The 25,001-nt window shown below is 35.2% G+C and overlaps 1 protein-coding gene across 1 annotated transcript in view; it reads right to left on the reverse strand.

Annotated features, from left to right (window-relative positions):
* The window catches only part of LOC129229425 (mediator of RNA polymerase II transcription subunit 28-like), a 46,649-nt gene extending 37,757 nt beyond the window's left edge, over positions 1 to 8,892 (reverse strand). The window contains exon 1 of the mRNA XM_054863731.1: positions 8,764 to 8,892. Coding sequence (XP_054719706.1) covers positions 8,764 to 8,817 — 54 coding nt within the window. The 5' untranslated portion in view covers positions 8,818 to 8,892. The remainder of the gene's footprint in view (positions 1 to 8,763) is intronic.
* Between the last annotated feature and the right edge of the window lie 16,109 nt (positions 8,893 to 25,001).

Here is a 25,001-nt window from a genome sequence, read left to right on the forward strand (position 1 = left end):
TCATGTTTGACCAGCAGCAAAATCAAGAATGAAAAGATCTTGCGCTTACAGCTGGAACTTGCCTGCTTCAAATTTGTTTGTTTTGTTTATCGCCCTGGAAGCCAAAACTCTACTGCAGATGCCCTCTCAAGAGTCACAGCATCTACGTCTACAAACATACACAACTTAAAAGATTTTCACTCGGCTTTGTGTCACCCAGGAATCACTAGGATGTACCACTGGGTGCGTTCAAAAAACCTCCCCAACTCTCTTGATGACGCTATCAACGCTTGTCAAGTTTGCAGAGAATTAAAACCTAGATTTGGCAAAAATACGGGAACTCTGATTAAAGCAACATCACCTTTCGAGAGGCTCAACTTAGATTTTAAAGGTCCACTACCCTCAAAGAATAATCATTGGTTTATCTTGACTGTTATCGATGAATTCTCAAGATTTCCGTTTGCTATCTCCTGCTCAGATATTTCGTCAGCCACAGTGATCTCCTGTCTTCAGTATCTCTTCTACCTGTTTGGAATGCCAGCCTTCATCAATTCTGACAGAGCAGGGGCCAATCCAGGGTTTTTTTCTTACTACCTATTTTTGTGAAAGTAGGACATCAGCATTGTTTTTGTGCTTTTTAAGGAAAATTCCAGTTTTTGTAAAATAATATTGGAGCAACTAAAATTTTAGTTTGAAAAGTGTAAAAGTCATCCATTATAATTTCTAACAGTTTTTTTTTTTCTTTAGAGAGGGGGGGGAGGGACTAGAAATTTAAGAGGCACGAAAAATACCATCGTATTTAACCCCAAAAGGCTTCGTACTGTGTACAAGTAAGGAAATTGTCAGAAAAACGGCCCTCCAAAATAGATGCTAAAATATTGCGTAAATGCACTTTGTAGAAAATCGGCAAAAAGCGAGTTAAAACACAACAAAAATACTCCCTACTCAAGCGATTATTCATATAAATCAACTTAACATTCTATTTAATGAGTAAATTTTGTTAGAAACAGAGGAACAAATTTAAATGCTGGTTTTTGTGAAACTTTTTATTTTTTAATACTGTTTTTGTGACTGCCGATTTTCAAAGTTAGTTTTGTGAAGCTGCAGATTTTATTCGTTGATTTTGGTGAAAGTACCGTTTTTAAAATAGGATTTATGAGAAGGTACCGAAAAACAGTAGTAAAATCCGCCTGTATTGGGCCTTGCAGAGGTATCTCTTTTATGTCAAGTGAACTTAAATCCTACTTGACCGCTCAGGGTTTAGCTACGAGCCGTACTACAGCATACAACCCTGCTGGAAATGGCCAATGCGAGAGGTATAATGGCATTATTTGGAAATCCACTGAGCTAGCCTTGAGAGCTGAGAGCCTCCCTATCGAGCAATGGCAAAGTGTTCTTCAACCTGCACTTCACTCGATCCGCTCCTTACTCTGCACTGCTACCAATGCTACACCACATGAAAAGATGTTCGGTCACCCTAGGAGATCTCACTCTGGATCCTCTCTATTGTCTTGGCTCACTACATCCAGGCCGATTTTAATGAGGAACCACAACCGTGCCAACAAGTACCAACCACTAGTGCAGGAGGTAGAATTTGTTGAAGCCAACCCCGAGTATGCTCATGTCCGGATGCCTGATGGAAAAGAGGGAACAGTCAATGTTCGACACCTCGCCCCTATGGGTTCTCTTCTCCCTGAACTGCCTCCAATAAGGCTTCTAGAGCCTCCCTTGCCCAAAATCAAAAGTCCTGAGCCTGTCGAGGAAATGCCTTCTGACGCTAAATTACCTACTCCACCAAGACCTCAGCTAGATACACCCCCCTAGCCACTGTCAATTTCCAGAATCTGAAACATGGGTGCAAGTTTGGGGATGTGTTCAAGACGGAAAATATTTTGAGCCCCCCCCCCCCCCCCCCACACACACATGCATGCTTAAAGAAAAATTTACGATCATAAATGTTGTAGATTTTGAGTATGGCAGTTTTGGAATCTGTGTTTACTTTGAATTTTTCACTTTTGACTTTTCTAACAATATGGACCTAGTAGTTTTAATTATAATATTTAGGAGTTTTGATATCGTAGTCCCAAAAACCACCAATAATTGGGGTTCTGGGGGCTCTCCCCGAATTCAAAAACTTCAATTTTTTTAAATTGAAGTCTAAAAAGCACAATGATAGGCCATTTTGGTAACGTTCAGGGAAAGGGGAGGTTCAGGGTCCCAAAATCACAATATTGGGTGATCTTCAAAAATATTATAGAAAGAGGGAGGGGGCGCTGGCTCTCCCCGAAATTGAAGCTTTAAAAACGAAATTGTACTCCCTCTTTCATAACATTTACACGCTTTTTGAATGCATTATCGAAGGGACGGAGTTCAAGAACTCTCCTTCGGCAATATTTCGAAATTGAAGTTCCAAAAACGCAATTTTAGGCAATGTTGGATGATGTTAGGAGTAAAAGCAATCGGGGCTCCAAGCCATTAGTTTTTCTGCCAATCTTAAATATTTTTATTGCAGCAATAAAATCGCATTTGATTTTCACTTTTGCAACATAAACCAGTTTTTATCGCAAAGTCTCCCCAAGATAGCGGGAACAAACCAGAAAAGAATGAAAGGCGGGGGCGATTAATGAACTGGCAAATGAGAAAAAAAAAAACGAAAGGACACACACCTCCAAAAGCATGTTGTAAACAAAACAAGCTCATGGCGGAAAATCAAGAGAATGTTCATGTAAATTCAAGGTTATGGAAAGATCCTGCAATTAAAGCATAGTTTTCGAACACTCAATTTTTCTTTTTTTAGTAAAAACTGAAGGAAAGTAATAGAATTTCTTTCCGTCCCGACCTCCGTCTCGGAAATTTTGTCCAAGACGGAAATCCGTCCTGAGACGGAAGGTCTTGCACCCATGATCTGAAAACAACCCACTTACCTTTTGACTATGTAACTGACTGAACTTTTCAAATTTGGATGGGGTGATTGTGCTTTTAGTTAATGTTATTTTCCTCATATCTGTTTAACTCTTTCAACGTATTTAACTGTAACTGTGTTTAACTGCTTTACATTCTGTTTACCTTCTTTCATTTCTTGACTTGCAACCATCCTCAGTTTTATATTTTTTAATTAAAGCTTTAGTAAGTATGCTAATCATGTTGTTCACTCATAACTAGGGATGCACTGGATAGTGATTTTGCCGGATACCCGATATCCGATGCTCCCTTACCTGCCGGATTCGGATATCCGGCAAAAAATAAAAAGCTCTCTCCGTTTTTTCTTTATTTATATTTTTAGTTCGAACAGAGATTATTTGATTATTTGAAGCCTGAGAATTCAAATTTCACTTGCCCGATCTGCCACCCTCCCTTCTCCTTCCTCTAAAATGTGTCATGCTTTCAATAAAATGAATTGTATGTTTGTTCTGAGATTTTTTTTTTTTTTTGTGGATGGTTTTTTTCTAGGTAGATTTCATCTCATTTTTATGGAAGTGGAATAATTTAAAAAAGGGGGAGAAAACTTTAATGGATAACTAAAAATGGAAAAAATACAAACGCAACACAAAATTTTGGATATAAATGAATGCAATGAAAGGATTTTAGCATGTGTAGAAAAATACAAGCAAATATAATTTCGAAAATAGTTCGTTTGTACAACTATGCGCGCTGGGTGCAAGCATCGACTACGTCATTGGTCACTACATATTGGTTTCTTGATGGTTCTTCATCCTTTTAGTATCACTGAAAACGGAAGTTTCCACACCGTACTACTCTAAACATTGCTTTGTTTCAGTGCAACTATTCGGCATTTTTCATTAGTTTCTTTCATTCTTCGTTTTAATGTTCATGAGATATAATGGCACCAAAGCGTGCATTATTAAATTATTAATACACTGTAACTATAATATTGTTTTATTTACATGTTTCTCTCCCATTGACCATTAATTTTGCACATCGTAACAGAGTTTTAGGTTGAATTATGCAGCTTTTTTTATGCAAGAAACGGTAATATATAGTTAAGAAATGGTTCAAAATAGTGAGAGAGGTGTTTACAAATGCCTAAAATTTTTTAGTGTGTTTCTAAAAATCCGAATTCATACATTTTTCTACTACGCTAAATTTCAACTTACGCGAGAGGAGTAGTGGAATGCATTCAGGGGTCTGTCCAGGATTTTTCACAGGGTCCGTTTTTTGTGAAAAATCAAATAATTTTGTGAAAAATGAATTAGTTTTGTGAAAAATCAAAAAATTTCGCAAAAAAAAGGAATTTTTTTGTTAAAACGAAATTTTAGAATTTAGAGATGGCACAAACTGCATCAATTAAACTAAAAGTTGAGTGTTTTCCTCTTCTATGACGAGATAGTTTCCTGATATTTGGCGGGGGGGGGGGGGGGGGGCATCGCTCTTTCAAGTATCAATATTTATCTACCATTCTTCATTATGTTAAATTATACTAGATATATTTCTGTACAGTATTTAAAATAATTGTAACAAAAATATAAATAAATAAAATAAAATTCAGAATAGGGTTCGGCATTCAACTTTTTGACCCAAGACACTCTTAAAAAGCACAGAATTTCGTTTAAAACTTATAAATTCCGTGATTTTAACAAAAATAAAAAGATATTTCAATTGTTTACTTCTTAACAAAGCGTAATAATGATCAAAAATTCGAAAAATCGGATCCCCATAGCGGATGCAAAGAGATCGCAATTCTCTAAGTGAAGGCATCAAAAGTATAAAAACGGCTTGTAAAAGAAATATTTTCGATAAAATTATTTTAAAATTGCATTTTAGAGTCCTATGATAACATATCATTAATATCTGTAAACACAGTTGACCCCCCCCCCCCCAAAAATAATTATAATACTTACTAATATTATATATGCGAAAGTTTGTCTGTATGGATGGATGTATGGATGTATGGATGGATGTATGGATGTTTGTTACTCTTTCACGCAAAAACTACTGAACGGATTTTGATGAAACTTTACAATAATATAGCTTATGCATCAGAATAACACATAGGGTAGTTTTCGTCCCGTTATGGGGGGCAAAACCCCCTTAGGGGGGCAATAAAACACAATTTTTGTATAAATTCTCTAATATTGGGATGAAAAAATACTTGCACATATTTACATTATATGTCCATCGAAAGCTCTGATTTTTCTGCTGAAGATGGCACCTGTTCGAAATTTCTAAGTAGAATAAAAAACGAGTTATGTGCTTTTTAGATCCATGTTCGAAGGCTTTCCTCAACTCAATACAGTATTTAGTGTATCATCTCAACTCCCTATCGATAGCGACAACTGTTGTATTGTTGACTTTCTTTGCTTTTCGTGATTGTTCAAGGCTTTTCTCAAGTCAAATCTTGAAGTAAGATTTTGTACAAGATTGGCAAATAATACATGATTTGGCTAATGATTTTTCATTTAAACGGAACTTTAATGTAATTAATGGTTTTTATTATTATTTATGCTGATTGAACACTTACTCATTACCCAAACAACCAGCAGATCGCCAATATTTTTGCAGAAAGATTTCCGTAGCTGATGCATTTGGCAGTTTTTTCAACGCTGCTGTTTTTGAAGTCGAAGACTACGTCATAATGTTTCTCAGCTTTCACCATGTAAACAAAATATCGCCAATCAAAGAATTTTCAAGAGACTTTTTTACTGTGTTAAATAATCCAGCAACTAAATTAGGCAAATCCATAAACAGCACAAAAACGTCCATTAATTTTCCTTTTTGCACAATTTCAAAAAATCACCAAATTGTATTACTTATTTTGGTAACATTTCGGATGAAACTGTTTAGCGCCATTTTATGGTGACCAAAAATATCTCAGCATCTGGCGACGATATCTCTGTAACGAAAATTAATATCATATCGTTTTACAAAGTAAGGAAAGAATGGGGGAGCTTCATCGAAGGTACCCCGAAACGACTTTCGCAAATTCGGTAAAATCGCACCAAGAGCCACAATGATTGAAATTTCCCGAAATAACTAAAGCAAGTATAAGGGGATTACGAGAGCAGCTACTTTTTTTTAATCACTTCGTACTTCATTAGCCATACAGAGAAGGTTTTAGACTCCATGTTAAAAAAAAAGTATCAACAGATTAATCTTTTTAAATATGAGAAGATTATTTTCATGTTTTTTAAATTTGTATATGCTTAAATACAGTGCTTAAATCAATACTACTTTGTTCTTTATACTTATTGCTATTTTAGTTTTATGGGTAAGGAAGAAACTCGATTTTTAATCACGTCAAAAAGATGTGTTTTAAATTCTTTCACTTAAAACAGAAAACAAAAGCAAGTAACAATTTTTTCTAATAATTATTACTGACCCAGGCAACGCCGGGTATTTTTGCTAGTAATAAAATAAAATAAACCATCTATTCAGCATTTTAATTTTTGACTCATAACAGAAAATGGAATTTTGCTTTAAAAACTTGAAATGAGAGTTCTAACAGAAATAAAGAGACTTTTCATTTATTTGAATCCTAATAAAGCGAAGTTAGCTTGAAAAAAGAACAAAATATGATTCTCATATTGGATGTTAAAAGATTGCATTTTTCAAAATGTAGACATATAAAGAAAAAAAAACGGTAATTAAAAGAGTTTATTTAAAGTTAATCATCCTTGTTAGCATCGAAAAATCAAAACCCATATGATTTTCTCCCAAAATAACAATTAAACATCGCACCGCACTGTAAAAACGCAAATATTGACAAGCCGACAAAATGATGAGAATATTTTCTAATCAAGTCATTATAAAGGTTCAACGCCAGACGCTAAGTGGTGATAGTTTTGAAGTTGGTAACCCTATTTGAAGCGATCATATTTTTTCCTCACCCTTACTATCCCTTTGCAGTTCTAAGTTCATTTCGCAGATATATATTATTATTGTTTATTAAATCATGAGCGGAGAAAAGTGCTTACCAATGCCTTTTCAGAAAAGTTTACAACACCGCTGCTAATTAGCTGTGATAAAACAAACAACCATTGTATTTATTTGGCAGTAGCAATTATTTATCGCTTGCAGGAGCATCCCAAGAGTGCCGATTTTTTCTTTCTTTTTTTTTCCAAAATTAGCCGATTTTGTATAAGCTGATCCCTCTAATTTGACTTAAAAAAAGGTTCCAAAAATTATCGGTTTATACACAGAAATATGCGTTATTTTGCTTTCAGATTTGCTCTTTCAATAAACAATTTGTGACAGATCTGATCTTGTTTATCAGAATTTTGTGAAGGGTCCGTTTTGTTTGATCGGGATTTTGTGAAAGGTCCGTTTTGTTTCATCGGGATTTTGTGAAAAGTCCGTTTTGGTTGATTGAATTTTTGTGAAGGGTCCGTTAACGGACCCAAATATCCTCTGGCCAGACCCCTGGCATTCCTCCCGCAAGTCGGAACTTGACTGTATTTTAATTTTCAACACGGTCGCTCCTCCAACTTCAAGCACTTTGATATGAACCATTTCAAGGTCGACTTTTCACTTCAGCGTGTTAAAGCAGAGAGTGAGAGAGGGAGGGAGATATTATTGGCAACATACCGTCAGCAGATTCGCGAAGGAGTGGGGGGGGGGGGGGGGGGGTACGACGCAGGGGAATGCCAGAAGCTAGGTTTTAAGAGGAATGGTCGTTTTTGAAGCAGCAATAAAAAGAGCAACAGTGAAAGGTTTAACTGGAATTTTTGCAAAAGTAAATTCAAAATTAAACCCTCATTTCGTACCGGATAACCCCACATCAACCCCAGATATCTCTCACATTTTTACCGGATAACTGCCCGGATATCCTGCAAAAAACTGTCGGATATCCGGATCCGGAGTGGCTTGCCGGATCGGATACCTCATAGTTCCGGATAGTTAAAAAATCAGCCGGATAGGCCGGATACCAGATAGTTACCGGATATCCGGTGCATCCCTTTTTATAACAGTTGTATTTGTTGGTGGGTTGAGGGCATGATCAAAATCAACTGCACCAGCAGTTGATGTAAGCTAGTAACAATGTACAATCTTTTCTTTCTCCCCCTTTTCCCCAACTGTAACTACTTTTATCATTGGCTTGTGGATCCCAAAATAATTTTTACTGTGCATTATCTTAATTTGCAAAACAGTTTCAAAAATAACTTTAAAAAAAATTTATTAGCCCATTTTTCCCTCGAGATGTTTTTCCATCCAGTTACTCATTATAAGGCTTCAAAATGTGGAATTTTAAATCTATTTTTCAGCATTTCCTCCCGGGAACCCCCCTTCCCTCCGACCCCTTAAATTACAAAAGGATCTCATAAGCTGAGATAACTCAGGGCCCCTTTTCAGTCTAAATCCGGCCCTCATAACAGCTAATGTTGTTGACCCCCCACCCTCGGAACTTGGTCCTATGCAATTATTTAAATATAGACTGCGGATAACACGGAAAGGCGGACAATCGGGACACAATTCTTCGATCTCATCTAAAATTATTCAGAACTAAGTGCGGTTTCGTATGAATAATATATGGGAAGACCATTTTAAAAGAACGGCAGGTGAATTCAGCTGTTCATTTTGGACCTGGGCACTGAAGCGAAAGGCATTTAAATACAACATTCTTAAGAGCTTCAAACTTTTCAATTTGATCAGATAAATTTCATTTAAAATCTTGAGCTTTCATATAAAATAAATCTGAACGTAATTCAAGAAACTTTCAAGCGAAGTTTAACATAGTTAAAACGCACGGCTACGTGATTAGGAATTTTTAACATGACTTTAGTTTCTTCATTACTGGAATAGAAATAAATAGAAATAGACACTAAATACCTGATAAGAGTTCTCAAAATCGTCAATAATCGGCCCGCTAGTAGTCGCTGCCATTATAGTAATTAGTTAAAAAATTAAATGAAATTGAATACAAAATGCTTGAAAATCCGAACTTCAAACTTCATTTTTGCAGTTGCAGTTAAAATAAGGATCAACTTTTAAAAAAAAAATGGCTGATCTGGTACAAAAAGTTGTCTATCCTTATTATACTTTTAATTTGCTTTAACTCAATTTTAACTATGTATACAAATTTCAGTTCCAAATGTTTAATTTTAATTTAAAAAAAAGTTGTACTTGGCTGCGTTCGGAAGCAAGGAATATTTACACCGGTGTCGCACTTGGCTACAGCTCAACACATCCGTAGCATTTTTTGTTTTGATGCCGCCATGGAGATCAGGAATGAAGATACACGCACGCTTATAGATTTCATAGCAACTCCTTCATGTCTCTCCTTCGTACAGGTTAAAAGAGCCTAGCTCTGGCCCATAAAATTTCCTATCTGTATCTGGATGCCGCCAGCTGAGTGTTGTTCGCCACAGTCAGGGTGTATTATTTCTCCTTTACAGAACTTTTCTGGGTGGCCTACTTACAAACATTTGTGGCAAATTCTTGGGCGTTCCATGAAATTATTGACTCTATATCTTATTCTACGTAAATATATCTGTTTTCTGTTGCTTTTCCCAATTTCTTTTATTTAAATAGCTGATATAGCTTCTTTTGTTCCCTTTTTCGTGAATCTGCATATTTGTGAGCAACGCCTGGTTCCTTTATATTTTCCTCTTATACAAAACATCAAGGTGGCAGAGGCAATGCGTGAAATAATTGCAGCCCTCTAACAATACAGAAGTCGGAAGCCTGGAATTCAAATCAAATTCATGGCCCCGCTAAATTTCTGCGTATGCTAAATTTAAGAATTAAGTGAGGCTATAGTTTGTTATTACGAATTTCAATTTCCATTATTTCATTTTTTTTAATTCGTCGTGACATTATTCTTTATCATGATGTCTATATGTAAATAATCTTCAAAATGAATTTTGTTTGCCTTCGTGAGATTCCTTAAAATGAGATTCCATTTTTGTCTTCCACAAACCAACTTCATTTCCATGTATCATACAGCTCTAGTCTTCAGTCATTTTGCTTTAGTTAACCATCCTTGACGTTTTATATTTTCAGTTTTTTTTCCTTTTCTAAACTATTTTTATCTCAATGAGATGGTATTACATTTTAGAACTACCCTTGGGAAAGTTTCTTTACTGGCTGCAGCAAATTCATCCTCAGGCCTAGTTGATTGCCCAGAAGATGCTGTACCCAATGAGACTCCCCACCTTGCTCCACATGAAGGCTTTTCAAGGAACTAGCCAAAGCTGGGGAGTCTCTCGTCGTCTAACCACAATTATGATGGCAGCCAGCGACCCGGATATGTTCCTCATTTTTATTTAAATTGTACATGAACTACTGGTCGGAACAGTAGGAAACTAGTAGAGAAACAAAATACAATCTTGATTAAATAAATACTAAAACATTACTAGATGCTGGGGGGGGGGGGGTCCTGGAAATCCACTGCCTACGAATAGGAGTTACAGGAGCCGGTACCAGCTGTGGGTAACTAGGGTCAGGCTTCGTCTGTTTGTCCTCAGCGATGTGTCTTCTGTCTTCCTCTTCTTCTGTAGCTGTCGCGTTCGGGAGATAGTCAAGTTCGGTGGTAGTCATAGTTGAGTCTAGGTGGTCCTGATGTCCTGTTGGGAACAAAGGAGAGGCAGTAAGAAATTTTTTGATGTTGCATAATTTTATGTATTCAGTGTTATAAAGATTACCTCTGATCTCTAGAGCTGGAAGGGCCCCACCGCCTAAGGAAGCTCTACGCTGATCCGTTATACTGCAGTTATTTATATAATGTTGAGTTGTGCCTGGGGTGTCACAAATTGTACACATGTTTTGAGTTATGTTGAACCTGCTTAGTATACAGGGGTTTTAAAGTGTGCTGAAATTATTTGGTTAGCTACTGGATTGGAGTGTTTAATTTTTGGAATTCTAATAATCTGCTGGTAGGTACCTCTTCCATTTGCAGTGTTGTCCCAAAGTTTCCATTTTCCCTTGTGTCATGTTCTTGGAAACAAGAAGAGTCGAATTTAGAGGAATAAGCAAATAATAGCCTTTTCATAATTAAGTTAAGGTCGGTTGCAATCACCAAGTGTCAAAAAGTTTCATTAAGGAATAAGTGCTTATTAAGCAGCAGTTTGTAACAACATTTTATAGTGACTAAAGCTTCTATATAGTCTTCAGTTTCTACCACAAAGAATCTTGATTCATTTTGTTAAAAGACCAATCTTTTCCAATTCCTTTTCAGATCCTTTTTGATTTATCAATTTCTATTCTCGACAGTTGCTTTTGTGTGCCCTTCGCTCATTTTTTGACGATTTCAAACTTAAAGGTTGATTAGAAAGTTATAAATGCAATATTCATAGAGTTGAGAGAGATTTTTGAATTAGACATGTGCATAGAACCTGTTTTTAGAAACCATTTTATTCTCATCAGCAACAGTGCAAATGGATCTGTTGTTTCCAACATTCTTTTCTGAGTAATTTTCATAAGTGGAAGAGACAAAAAGAAGACACTGTTACAGTGACGAAGAGTTATAAAAAGGAAATTGTATGCAGCATTTGATCCCAATACGCAATTTCAAAATCCTGACTTTTAAAATGAGCAAAATATTGCTTGTAATTTTTGTGTTGCAAAACCCTTTATAAAATTATATTTCTAAAATTAATTCTAAACACAAATTATTCGGCTAGAGTTTTGTGAAAGGTTTTGCATTTTGATGTAAAAAAATCGACTTAAACAGTCGAAAATCTACATTTTGACTTAGCTTTACAAGTGTCATATCTGAAATATTTAACTCTTCAGCTACAGTTTTTATTTTTTGCCCACCTTACTGGGTCTGTCAAAACATGTTTAAAATCTTCACATTTTCCAGCACATTCCTTCAAACAATTATGTTTGAAATCTTAAAATATTTGTTAGATCTGTTGGGCAGATGGGCCCATTAAGTTTTTCATGTATAGGGGAAGTGTTTTTATTTTTTGTGTGTCCTTTATGGTGTAGACCCCCCTCTGTCTTATATCCTAGCATCAAGCATTGTTCTAATAGTTTTGTTTCAGATGACTTGGATTTTCTGAACTGGTCATTTCAGCTTGCCTCCAAATATGCACTCTGTATAGCATGGCAGGGAGAGTTAGTATTTTGTACAACATTCTTATGAGTTGAAAGTTGGCTTTTATTTGCCGAGGAGAGGTTTTAGCATTAAGTTTGCTTTTGACTCTACTAACAACTTTTAGTTCTTGACAGCTATTAGAGATAGACTCATAAAAAACAGAAACAAGCTAAAAACAAGTTTCTTACATGTAATCTTCCAAGCTTTAATTTGTTTAAAAGGCTGGATAAGCTCAATAATACTCCATAAGTCATTTTCTTTTACAAGTGCCTGATCGTTTATCACTAGCATCCATAACTAGATAACTTATACACATGCCGTGCTCGGATACATTTGATGATGTGCAGATGCATTTGCTGTAGATATGTGCATTGGCTGAAAATTGTTAATATCCATATTAAACACTAATTATTTTAAAATTTTGAAGGTAAATTAATGAAAAATATTCAGTATTGCTTTCATGAATACATGGTTTAAAGCAAAAGGCATTTTCTTACTCGGAATTTTGTTTACCCACTGCAGGTTGATTTTCATTCCTGCAAATAGTTTTAGCTACTTCATATTTTTAACTCACTATGCTAGCATCTAATACTTCTAGCATATACTAATAGCATTGCTACTAGTTATGCTTGTCAGACGTCCCAATCAATTTACCACACGTCCCAGTAAAAGATAAATCTGATTACAAATGCATGAAAAAGTCTAAAACATATAACTGTGAAGCATTATTTAGGAATTTCAGTAACTTATAAATACTAACCTGTAAGGAATAAAACGTTGAAAATTATCTGCATGTTGCTATTTTTTACTGGTTTTTATTCATAGCATTAAGAATAAAACATATATCTCATACTCAGGTTTTCCAATATGGCTAAACTTTTTATAGTCTCTGGAACCTTGTTCCGAATCATTATTCCCTCTTGTTTCTGCAGAACTTGATCAAATTTTTCAAGAACTGTTTGGAATTTGTCGGAAATATCAGCCATCCAAGCAGCCAACCTGCTATTAAAAATACTTTGGCATGCACAAGTACATAAAAAAAAGTACAATGTAAAATTTTTTCCACCAACATGTATCAAATTAATTGATAAGAGGATTAACAGATAAAAAAGAAAATACAAAAAATATTTACTTATGAAAATGCCATGACGTTCAATAAGGTTGGTTTCGGGTGTGTTGAAGCAGATGGGCTTTGAACCAACTGTAAAATCATCATGGGGATGCTCTTGCGTGCATGATGAATCAAGTGAAGCAGTAGATTCATCAGGGGCATAAGTCGCAGTATCGTAGGACTAGGATATGGTTCCATACCTGGGATTTTACGTGAAGATTTTTTTTAGGGGACAAAGACGATTCGCATTCTTTCTCAGGAGACTCGCTTGATATCTACTTTTAAAACTCTTTCAGTTGATCTCCTCTGTATCCAAGCTGGAGGTATCTTCCGCCAATGGAATAACTTGTGATGCTTCATTAAAAGTATCTGAAAATTAAAAAAAAAAAAGATATGCATAATATGTATCAACTCTGGACTGGTTACTGCCACAAGCATTTGTTCTGAATCAAATTTTAAATTTGATTAAATTATGTGATTTTAAACGGCGCATGATTAAAAGAATAGTATTAGGAATTAACCATTACTGTTTAAATTTTAGGCAATTGTTTCTTGAACTACTGTCTTAAAATTTTAAAATAAGATTTTTGTTTATCTTTTACATTATTTGAAAAGCTGCATGTTACAATTGGACAATGGAATTTTATACAATACTAGCATTCCTGTACCCGGCATTGCTCGGATAATAGAATTAGGAGGGGATAACAGTGCTTGGTTTAGTTACGAAAATCCCCTGTAATAATTACTTTATTATCTATATTTTTTTCTAATTTTGGGAGGGCCCTGGGGCCCCTTGTATCTGTGCCCTTGTCCTTCACCGATCCTTAACAATATTGAATTTCTTTGCAAACGCAGCCATCCACATTTTATTGTTATACCTTTGTTTAAGCAAGTTCTTTGTATACAACATTTTTGATTCTTCTTTTTTTTTCTGGTGTTAAAATTATTCAGCTGTTTGATGAACTGACTCTGGAGCAAGCTACATAAAATTGGCCGTGTGAAAAAGTCTTCTCTTAAATCGATCCCGCCACTTTTAATGTCTGTCCTTGTGAGTTATTAACGGTTATGGCAAAGAAAACTTTCACAAGAAGCTTTTCTTCTGAATTCAAAGGGATAGTCTGATGGAATTAGTGGAATGCGGGGTATTAAAAACCAACTCTCCTCGAGTACATCCAGTAATTATCGTAGCTTCGATTACGTACTTATTAAGTCTAGTCACTTGTAGCCTGGTGCAATTGCATATCTTTGGTGGACAAAGGTTTCCTAGTAGCATGACTGGTGTCCCAACTTTCAGGTGAAGTAGGTGTGGTGGAAAACCTGGAGGGTTTAAGGTATTAAGACTCTTTTGGATACTGCACTGCATGATCACGATTTGTTGCGCTCGCACAGCCATTCAATTGTTTTTGTTTTTATATCAGCAAAACTAGATAATTCTTTACGATGAGATCTGGCAACTCCGTGAGATATAATAAACCCAACACCTAAGGAGATATGCCCCCCCCCCCCCATAAATGTACGACTCTTAGCTATTGAAATAAAAAATGTGAGTTTGATGGTGTTTTTGCTTTAATAAGTAATATTTGAAGTGAATGAACAAATGTTCACCCTTTAAGTGAAATATTAGGTTTTTTAAAAAAATCAATCTTATTGCACATCAGCAAAAAAGCAGAAGTCTGATTTAAAACTTAACAGCTAAGACCTAAACAATATTTGAAGTATATTATTAAGAAACAAATCATTGGGCTTGAAGGTCATTAGTATTTTAGTTATTTGTCAAATAAAAACAATTTATTAGACCATAATATTTTAGTTATTCTTTAATATTGTGCATTTGAAAGGGAATTTATTATACTTAAAGTTATTGTTTAAATAAAAGCAAATCATTAAGGTCTAAATCGCAATATTTTGGCTATTTATAAACAAAAATTCAAACATCAAATGAACAAACATCAAATTATTCTTTAGGTCAAGTCAAAGCTCCTTAGGTAGCTTTCTCTTTTTACCTTAAATTTTTAAACTTGGATAGAAACGTCCTTTATGTGCATTGGCAAGCATAAGATCTGCGTTAATCACTGCTTGAAAATTTTGTCACTCAGGTGGCACCTTATCTAAAGCAGTTTTAAAGTCCTTGATGTAATTATCTATTTCATGCAGCATATGTTGAAGTATCTTTACCTAGTCTGGCTTGACATCAGGATAGTTATGTGAGCTTCTTTTTCATCTTCACCTACGAAATATATCAGTAAGAATTGAGCCTGTTGCTTTGTTTCTGGGAGCAAACTTCCACGCAAATGATAAACTTATCCTTGAACTTTGAATGTTGGCATGAAACCAGTCTCTTTAGTTTGCTTGGCTCCAAACGATGTCATTTGAAAACATTCGTTGTTCTGCCGAATTCGATCAATAAAATGGCGGTGATCTCGATGATGTCCCATGAGCAAACTATACAGTAGTTCTGATAGAGTTGGTAGTTGTGGAAGCTGTACTTTCTTTTTACTCCGCTGCAGCACAAACCTGGTCTTTCACGTTTGAACTTTTTTTGCATGACACACTGGGCATTTATTGTCCATAGTACCAATATCATTTTCATATTCTATATCATATGCAAAACCTGAGCAGGTTTTCGTTTTCCATGGACGTAAAGAGTGTTCAGTTCGTAAACCAGGATTTTTTTTTTCTTCATATTTATTGACTGATGCAGCTCTCTTCTGGCTGACTTCGTTGATATTTCTTGACTGTAGTTTTCAACTGCTTTGTACATGTGGCGTCTCAAAATCTGGCTAGTCTGTATTTCCTTTTTTTCTTAGTGTTTGCAAAATCAGAGGTGTTATGGAGTGATTCTGTGTTACATTCAGAGACTATACTGACTTCATTTACCGGTATGTAAAGAAAGTGTCCATTAGAAAGATTACCATTAAATTGCAGTCTTCTCACAGGGAAAGTGTCATTGTCAAATTTTGCATAAAATTTGCCTTAAAAGTAATCTTCAAATAAGAACTGAAAAATATCTCCATCAGCAAATAATCCACCAAAAACATGAACCTGCAACATTTCCACTAAGTGGTCTTCGGAGCTTTCGTAATTTTTACTGTGTTTATCACATGACATAGTAGAAAATTGATCCCAATTCAATGATTATAAACGTAATTAACTATAATAGTACGAATTTCATTAGACACAGCTTCACTATTATACATTAAAAACGAGAGATCGAAAAAGACATACACTATCACCTGTAATATGAACCACATGATGAGGGAGAATAGTTCCGTTCACATTGATGTGAACGGAACTCTATTCTACGTATATATGTTATCTCAGGACATTGATTTTTACATGTATAGATTTTTTATGATGAGGTATCAGAAACATAAATAAAATTTAATTAAAATTTTTAGATTCAGGAAACCATTAAAAGTGTAGAACACTTGATACTTTAAAAATGAAAATAAGTAAAATAAAGGTACCATTTCTTACTAAAAGTCTACAGAAATGGAGAATATTAACAAACACAATAAAGAATTATTGTTCATCATTAGATTATTAGTAGAAGTTCACTCAAATGTGATTAAAAAATACAAATTGTGAAAAAATCTCAATTTTCAGTTTAACTAATTAAGACATCTTTCATCTCACTCTGTTTCGAATTTTTTTGATAGGATGGGAATCTACCTGACTGAAAGCTTTACTCCATGAAAATATAGATAAAGAGGTACAAAAGCCTTAAATTTCCACCACATGCCATAGTTAAGCGAAAGAACAAAACATTGCATAATATGAGGAGCTGAGATCAAGCCATTAGAAAAGCATAGTGAAATCTTCTTAACACCTAACTTCAAGGGATCGTAACAATGTAAAGGGAACTTTGTTGTAATGAAATTCAAGGAATGTAACGGCAATTAAAACGAAACTGGCATTTTGTTTCGTTTGATGAGATTTTACTTTACATACCAAAAACATTTTAAAATAACTTACGATATTTGTGTAGAACCCTGATTCTACATTTGACGCGGTCTTTAGCTGCTTACGCTTTTTTTTTTTATTTTAAATAAGCTATCCCTTGCCTCATCGGTCCTTACATTTGGGAAGATGGTTCGCGAAGAGAACCTGAAGACGAGCAACGTTCAGGTCGATCTTCAGGGATGGTCGGCGGTGTTGTGCGCACTTTAGTTCAGAATAAATACTGCACTAGTTTCAACGGAGGCAGTTGCAACAGCACTTGACAATTAACTGATCGACCGCGTGTCGTTGCTAAAACAAATGTTACTATTTGCTCAATATATGGGTGCCCCATTTCACTAATCACACGCCTAATCACCATGCGACTTTTACTCACAATCCTTTTTATTTCATGATGGCTCAGACTGAGGATTTGTGGTGAAGAAAACCTTTCGTAACACCAACTTATTTGTACAGCAGATAAATTTGCAGACTCTCTGCAATTTTCTAATTCAATTTTTCATTGAATTTTTCCCACATGACACAATACACTGATGAATACAATAAAACACAATGAAATACAATAAAATTATGTACATTAATATACAATAGGAAGAAGCAATCCTTCGATCGATTCGGAATTCTTTTCCCATTTGATTTGGAAACGCGAGCACAAGGATGCAGCGAAACCCCCTTTTTTTATGTATGAAATTTCGAACGGTGCGATAAAGTTGCCTCATATAGATTTGAACTAAGGATTCCCATTTAAAAGAGTTATAATATTAAAAAGAATATGAAATATTGCAAAATGAATGGCACTAGAGGCAACTGAAGGTATCAACTCGGATCAAAAATTGTTGGCACACATACTAACAATAACATTTGGATACTTTACCGGGCTATTGCAACTAAGGATTCCAATTTCTTACTTTAAAGACTATACATTTAAAAAAGATCAAATTATAAAATTTTGTGTGATGAAAGGCAGCAGAGGCAACTGAAGATGTTGACAAAGATGAACAAAATTTTGTCACATAGGGGAAAATGACCCATATTGGACCACTGCCTGAATTGGACTTCAAGACATAAAAATTAATACAACGCTCTGTGTTGCATTTTAACAAGGGGAAGGCAAGAATTTTTGGGGAGCAGCATGGAGAGAATTTTGGGCAAATTTGGGGTAGCATTCAGACTATACTACCCCAAATTTTGAGCAGAATGATAAAAAAAATTAGGTAAATTCAATTTTTGTAAGTCGTAAATCAGTGTTCGTTAAAAAAAAATCTCTGGTTTTCAGTCATAGTTGATTAAACTCGGCACATTTCCAGGCACGAGCAAGCGTTTCCCGTTATTTGACGATGACTTGGGAATTCATGAAGCATTTTCTGGCCTTTTCAGTTCAGAAAAAAAAATGAGGCAGTACCATGTTGAGCTTTAACTAAAATAATTTTCCTATATAGGATAAATACTTCATTTTGTATGTCCAGTGTAACGATCAGGCCCAGATCTACAACTTTTGGGCCCCTCTGCAACAAAATCTATAGGGTCCCTCCCCAGAAGCCAGCAGTGTATATTTGCAACGTTAAGTCTTAGTGCTAGTTTTTTTTTTTCCATTCCCCCCCTCCCCCCACAGTCTACGGATACACAGAACCGGGTCTGCAAAAATGGTATATATATTATGAGAGCTCCTTGCAAGCAAGTGGTGCACATGATTTTCACAAGAAAATACCTTGGTACTTAAAATTGTCCGTTATGCTGATATTTCCAAGTGTATGTTTTATTTAATGAGTGTTTATTGCTTTTTTTCTACTAGAAACATTTCCAGCCACTCAATGCATATTATTCTTTCACAGAAACTTCTTAAAAATTCATGCTATTTTTGAAAAAAATATCGCACATCAACAAATTTCTTTTCTGGGGTTAACTATGACTCGAAGTGACACAACACCTTCAATAATTTAAACTAAAAGCATTTCTCGATAATTCCAGAGCAGTGATTTGACGCCTGGCACAATTGTTCTCATACGACTCTTTCAATGGTGCGGAGTCTGGTGCCCTTTAACATGTGTGGCTTTGTTTAAATTTTTATTGAATTTGCTTATATTGTGGAAAGTTTTTGAACAATGCTTTACCCTATCAGAACATCTTCAATCCGTTACCTTTATTTTCAGACTACTCAACAGAAACTGTTAATGATTTTACCTTAGATGTATATATTTCAACCAAGCGTGCAACTTTTTAAAAAAAATAACTCCTGACACAATTAAAAAAAAAAAAAATTAGAATATGTGGCAAGAAGCCACATGACGATAAAAAGTCAAGCATTGGTTTAATATTTTATATGAATAATAGATTCAGTTTTTAATGAAATTAACCCAAGATTTTTTTTTTTTTCAGTATTGTTGGCTCTGTGTTATCTGGATTGAATGTTAATGAAAATGAGATAATATTCTAAAGATTAAATTTGACATTTTTAAAGACAATAATTAAGAATAATCCTTAAAAAATGCCACATTTTGCATTATTTTTAACAGTTTGCATTGCAATAAGCATCCAATTCCGTTCATGAAAACGTAGGCACTTAAAAGGCTTGCGTACCAACATCTCGGGAATGACCAAGATTGGCAGCTATGCCAAGAATTAAAATATAAATTTCTGAATTTGTTGCAAAAAAAATTTAAAATTCTCATGAGACTACACTTTAGTTGAAAAGTTTTTAGCGCTTTGAGTCCAAAGCAAAGAGGATAAAGTGAAATTTTAAATTTTTCCATTTCTTAAGAAAATTAGTTTTAAAAAAAAACATTTGATGCACATTGAGTTATTTTCATTACTTTGCAGTTAAATAAAGCTTCCAATTCTGCTCTTTTTGGAAAACTTAGGCCTTAAGCGTCTTATCTACTTCAATTTTGTGAATGACCAAATATGGCGGCTATGTTTCTTGCTGAAACATCCATCGCCTTTCCGGTCAAAAAACGATCTCCAAACGATCCTTGCCCAAGTTGATTTTTTTTTCTTTTATTTATTTTTTCTTCGTCTCGCAGTTTCTGCTACCAGTAGATATCCTTTTACATTCAAACTTTTTTTTTTCCTTTTTTGGGGGGGGGGGGAGGGGGGAGGTTAGTTCCAACTTTGTCAAACAACATTTCTTGGTTTTTTAACTCAACAAAAGTTTTCTTTCAAACTTCACTTGTCGACCGATCATTTGTTACTTAAGGCTGCGCTCATTTCGATTGTTCTTAATTTTAGAAGGTGTAGAAAAGGGGGAAATAATGTGACCGAATGAATGAAATAATGGAAAAGAGCACTTTTGCTCGTAGGAACAGTGACAATATTCTAGTACCTATGATAAACCTAAACCTTCCCCCGCAGACTGCATGACGTCAACATGAATGCTCCAGAAAATGAACAGCCAGTCGAAAAACACTTCCTTCCTTACGTAATGAAAATTATTTCGTCAATCATTCAGACGTGTAGGTGTCCGATTCAGACATCCGTCCTCTTGCTTTCCGATTTGCCCGAGCGAATAATCTATCTCACAGATCGGATCTGGAGCCGAAAGCGGAAATGGGAGAAAGCGATGGAATTCAATTTTTTCCGTAGGCAATTACAGTTGAAAATGAATGCAACCAGAATACTTAATGTAGCTGAAGTGGAGTTTTGCACTGTCGAAAGACTCCCAAAGATGTTGGCATGTGAGGATTGAATTGACCATCTTGTACTTCCGTGTGAGAGTACACCAGTGAGATTTACCATTCAATACCAAATAGGAGATTTGTTGGGCACATTGAATGGATTAACAGCAATCCTGGGAATAGGTAGTGGATGGTTTTATCGAGGACAGAAAGTTTGCCTTGTGAATAGCCAGACATTCCTGTGGCGGACATAGAACTGAGAAGGAGCCGTAAATGTCACCGAGTGTGTGGCACTGAAGTCTTTATCACACAAATTAAAGATATAATTGAGAGCACAAAATTTTACCAATGAATACATCAATAACAAGTCAAAGGGGTCTAAAACCAGAAGAAAAGAACTCTGTATAAAGCAACTGTACAGTTTTATTCTAATTTGTCCCATTTCGGAAGCGCAAAGTCCCTTTCAGGAATATATGTTCCTAATGGACTTCAACTTTGTTAGGAATAATTTATTAAAAAATTATTTTCACATTTAGTGCAAATGTATCAACAAAACTTAGTTCATAAAATTTTGAATTATTTTTATTTTACTTTACATACAGTGACATCAGCCACCTGTCCTTAGGGGGTCCAAAAAAGACAATATTCCCCTACTATCCATAACAGAAGGCAACTTTTCCGCACAGTTGGAACTAAAGATTCCGATTTCTCATTTTTTAAAAAGATACTGACAAAAAAAAATAAAATTAATTTTGCATAATGATGCACACAAAAGTCCAAAAAAGCCTCTGAATGTGCAAGTGCAACTGTGTTATGTTGACATGCTCGTTAAGGTGCATTGAAAAACTTTTTAAATTCCAATATCATATAATGCAGAAAAGTAGCTTGTTATGTCGTTAGAATGTGTGCAGCATTTTGTTGACCGGAGTCGATATCTTCTGCTGCCTCTGGGGTAAATCATTAGACAAAATTCCTAAATTTTGCCATTTTTTTTCAATATTTTTATATAATTTTCCTTCCAATGTTGCAGAAAAAATGCTTTACATTATTGTTCAAAGTAAAACAAAAATAAATGAGCGGTTGTGTGCATCACATGACTTCCTTTTACACCAATTTAATGTCATTTGCCCATTATTGGCAATTTAACATGATTCAATAGTTGACTCCCTAAGTATCACCAACAGTGGCCAAATTGAAACCGGATTTGAAAAACAAAATCTCCAAATTGGTGACAAAACTTGGCGACCAAAAGACTGGCGATATATCGCCAAGTGTCCACCAAATTACTTGAGTTTGCATCGATATTACCAATGATTTAACCCCAAAAAGGTGCAAAAGACCCCTTTAGAAGCACCCGAATGTAACAAAAAGGGGAGGTGCACAACTAGACCCTACTAGGAGTTTTACGTACCAAATACGTATCTTAGGTTATGCGACACACATACGCATACAGACGTCACGAAAAAACTCTTAATTAACTCGGGAATCGTCAAAATGGATATTTCAGGTGTCTGTACGTTCCTGTGGTACGTCTGTGGTCGGATGGGAAAAAAACCTCAACATTCATTCGGGGGTGAGCAAAACGGAAATTAAGGTCGAGTTTTGAGTGAAAATTTTTTCGCAAATACAATGTATTTCCTTTTTTGTAAAAGGAAGTAAAAACAGAGTTAAAAGCCACATTTCATGAAGAAGCATTTTATGCAGACGAATTTGCTCTAAATATGAAAATATTTTTTAAATAAATTTTTAACAAAGTTGCAAAACTGCAAATTAGGAATATATCTCCCTAAAATCGACCTAACAGTTTTGAATTCCGACCCAACGCAAGAAATGAGACAAAATACAAACTGTACGTACAGTTGTTCTACAGAGCTTTCCAAGTACAGTAGGACCTCGATTATCTGAGGGGACTGCTACTTCCTCGGACTTGATTAATAGAAACATACAAAAACTTGTCAGGATCGCAAATTTCAATAAGTATCGATAAAAAACGCAAAGAATATTCTTCAAGGATGAAAATGAACATATAAAAAGGAATGTTTTACAGTTAAAAAACTAAAAGTGAAAATAACTTGTAGTAAATTTTATAAAGTCAATTAAATATTTTTACAATATAAAGTTTAAAACAGAAAAAAACGGAAATTTACGAAAAATACTTTTATTTCGAAATTAAAAATTCATCATTTTAATATACATTCAGGTTTTAAAAAAAACACATAAAACACCTGAACAACAAAGAAATGAAACTTATCTTTGTCAGGGCTTACCTATCTACAAAAAATAGACTTCATTATCAGCTCGATTAACAGAAACCTCAGTTAATCGAAATTCGGTTAATCAAGGCTCTACTACACGTGGTTTTTACCGTCTTGTCCAAAACTGTCCGAAAGTGTCCAAAACGACATTTCTAGAGAAACTTATTTTGCGAGAAAATATCAAAACACAATATGTCAAAGTTATGTTTTATATTGAACATTCAAGTATAAATATATATGTAACTTATTTATACAGCCGATTCTAATTACGTAGAAGTAAATTACTTATTGAAAATTTAAATTTGTATGCATAAGTCTCCCCCCCCCCCCAGAATAGGTTTTGCATTTTTCGACATTTGTGCATGCGTGCAAAAGAAAATGTTCAAAACAAGTGCAATATTTGACTTTACTACAAATAATTGTCATTTATGGCATTTACAGAACATTAAAATATGAATTAAAAAAAAAATTGCACTAGTTTTAAAATATAAGTGCATATATTTATTCCATTTATTGTTATTTAATCTATGATTTTTTCATTAAAATATAATGTAAAACTAATACGTAAAAACCATTTTTTTTTAAAAATCAGCCTTATTTGCTGCATCTAAATATTACACATTTAATAACATTCCTTTGAGTTACATTCCTTGAGTTCAGAACAAACATTATCGAATACTCCTTAATTAAAAACTATTAATATTTATATTAAGGCATCACCAATATTGCAGTAAACACAAATTGATTAGATTACACCCCTTTCGCTTTCGAATACTTTTAAACAGTTTAAGACGCTTTCGGACAGTTTTCGACGACAAAAACCACCTGCCCTGTCCTAAAACCGTTTTGGACAGTCCGAAACCCAAACCTGCTCGGGCCTCTTTGGCATGTCATTGAGGCACTCACCGGTAAAATTTCATGCACTCTATTTTTAATCTTTGACTTTATTCAGGTGACAAAGTCAATGCCACAGCCTCTGTAATGTTTTGGGCTCCTTCTCAGTTCCATGTCCACCACAGGAAAGTCTGTGTCTATTCACAAGCCAAACTTTCTGTCCTCAATGAAACTACCCACGACCTTATCAATCCTTGCCGCTAATCCAGTAAATGTGCCTAACGATTCCCTATTTGGTATTGAATGGTATATCTCACTGGTGTACTCTCACAAGGAAGTACAAGGTGGTCAATGAAATCTTCAAATGCCAACATCTTTTGGAGTCTTTGAACAGTGCAAAAGTCCACTCTAGCTACATTAAGCATTCCCGGTTGCATTCGTTTTCAACTCTGCAATTGTCTACGGAAAAAATTGAATTCCATCACGTTCTCCCCGTTCCCGCCTTCGGCTCGAGACGAGATCTGTGCGATAGGTTATTTGCTCGGGCCAATCGGAAAGCAAAAGGACGGATGTCCGAAATGGACAACCACACGTCCGAATGATTGGCGAAATAATTTTCATTACGTAAGGGAAGAAGTGTTTTTCCATTGGCTGTTCATTTTCGAGTGCATTCATGTTGACGTCATAGAGTCTGCGATGGGAGGTTTAAGTTTATCATAGGTACTAAAATATTGCCGCCACACCGCTGTTCCTACGAGCAAAAGCGCTCTTTTCCAACATTTCATCCATCCAGTCACATTATTTTCAATTTTTCGACACCTTCTAAAATTAAGAACCATTGAAATTGTGATCTTTTTAATAGCATATTTACCCTATTTTTATCTCGTTGCTTACTACTTAGAGATTAGCATAAATGCTTAAGTATTAGATGATGTTAAGATATCGAGTATTTACTTACGGCTTTTGGCCGCTTATTACATCAATAAGTATCAGGTAAACATCCTCCATAAAAGCTAAAGCTCGAACACGTGCTTCCATGTTTTCGCCACTTGATGGCACCCTTGTCACGATCTCCGATTGGCGGGAAAGTTGAAGGTTCTAGAAATCGTCGCATTGCTCACGCTAGATATACGTGGACCAATGAGCATTGAGCACGTGTCATGAACTTGTGTTCTTAAGGTGAATGGCTGTTACGTTCGTGGCTATCGATCTCTCTATCCATCTAAGTATGTGATTGTGGAGCCATTGGAACAGTG

This window comes from Uloborus diversus, chromosome 9 (genome assembly GCF_026930045.1).
Source record: "Uloborus diversus isolate 005 chromosome 9, Udiv.v.3.1, whole genome shotgun sequence".
In the NCBI taxonomy this organism is placed as follows: Eukaryota; Metazoa; Arthropoda; class Arachnida; order Araneae; family Uloboridae; genus Uloborus; species Uloborus diversus.